Source organism: Austrofundulus limnaeus, unplaced genomic scaffold (genome assembly GCF_001266775.1).
Source record: "Austrofundulus limnaeus strain Quisiro unplaced genomic scaffold, Austrofundulus_limnaeus-1.0 Scaffold1339, whole genome shotgun sequence".
Classification (NCBI taxonomy): Eukaryota; Metazoa; Chordata; class Actinopteri; order Cyprinodontiformes; family Rivulidae; genus Austrofundulus; species Austrofundulus limnaeus.
Genome location: NW_013953741.1, coordinates 49796 through 51075, shown reverse-complemented (window position 1 = coordinate 51075; position 1280 = coordinate 49796). Strand labels below are relative to the sequence as shown.

Genomic DNA, 1280 nt, shown 5'->3' with positions numbered 1-1280 from the left:
CTTCAAACAGTGACTCATACAAATACAAATTAAACAATTTCACATTTCTTTAACAATTTTGCTTTGATTATTTAATAAAAAGTTAATTGATCCAATGCTTTTATAATAATTGCCCAGATTATTCCATATTACTGAAGTGCATCTGTCCTTCAAATTTGTTCGGTTTTTGGTTTAACAAACATTTGTAGTTCCTTCAAATTATGGCAGCTTTCCCTCTTAACAAAATTTGATTGAATGTTTGAAGGTAACACATTTTTATGAGCTTTATAAAAAGCATGCAGATTATGATATTCAATTAACTCATAAAATTTTTAAAATTTTAATTGATGAAACAATATATCAATTTGCTCACTTGTGGCGACCCTAAGGGAGCAGCAAAATGAAATCAACAACATAAACGTGTTCTTAAATCACACAGGAAACAAAAGCAAAATGACGCATTTTAACAAGAAAAAACACATTTTCCAAATGGGAAGTTCATGTGTTTGTTTTCTGTAAGATAAAAGTCATAATTTTAAGAAATAGGAAGAGCRTTWARATGAYGACGTTGACCAGAAATGGGAGTAGRAATTTGAGATGCATTATAACYGCACTGTAAACTTTGTCAAGTTTTCAGTTTTTCTTTTGCTTGTCTGGTTGTGCGTTTGACATTTTACTTGATGCAGCCTGTTAGTTTGATGTATGTGTGTGTGTGTCTGCAGGCTGCTGAGAAAGAGCAGATGGACGAACAAGCAGAGACAGGTACTGATTTACTCAAAGCGGACTAATGAGCTCATCCGGTTTTTCTTCAGTTGTTCAGACTTGTGCATCTGAGGGTGCAGAAAACTCAGCCGTGTTATTTCACAGGGTTAAGGGGCTCGTTCACGGTCAGTGTTTATAAAGTTTTCTACGTTGAACAGATGGAGCTAATCTGTCCATGGCGAACATAGAAGAGGAGGAGGAGGAAGCTGTGGTGGTTGAACTCGAGCCGCCAAAACGCAAGAAGATCGCCACGCTGAAGGTGGAAGTCAATGGACTGTTATCCATTTTCTGGCACATTTAGTTATAAAAGAGATCAGTCTTTAAACATAATATGTACTAAATTAAACTTAGTCTATTAAAAACTGTTGTAAAAATTATAATAAGGTTTGAAAGAAGCATACATACAATAAACAACTTATATAATTAAGGAAATGTCACGGTATTTTGCAAATATGAGAGTGACAGACTAACAAGCAAATATAAAACTGTTAAAGGGATCCCTGATTACAGTAGTTGTAACATTAGACTTTATGTAATAA

The 1280-nt window shown here is 34.1% G+C and overlaps 1 protein-coding gene across 2 annotated transcripts in view; it reads left to right on the top strand.

The window, feature by feature from the left end:
• The window catches only part of LOC106535018 (fer-1 like family member 4), a gene marked incomplete at its 5' end in the record, with an annotated part of 15349 nt that overhangs the window by 7527 nt on the left and 6542 nt on the right, over positions 1 to 1280 (top strand). For both annotated transcript variants that reach the window (XM_014031870.1, XM_014031869.1), the window contains 2 exon segments: positions 702 to 741; positions 900 to 1000. In XM_014031870.1, the coding sequence (XP_013887324.1) occupies positions 702 to 741; positions 900 to 1000 (141 nt within the window).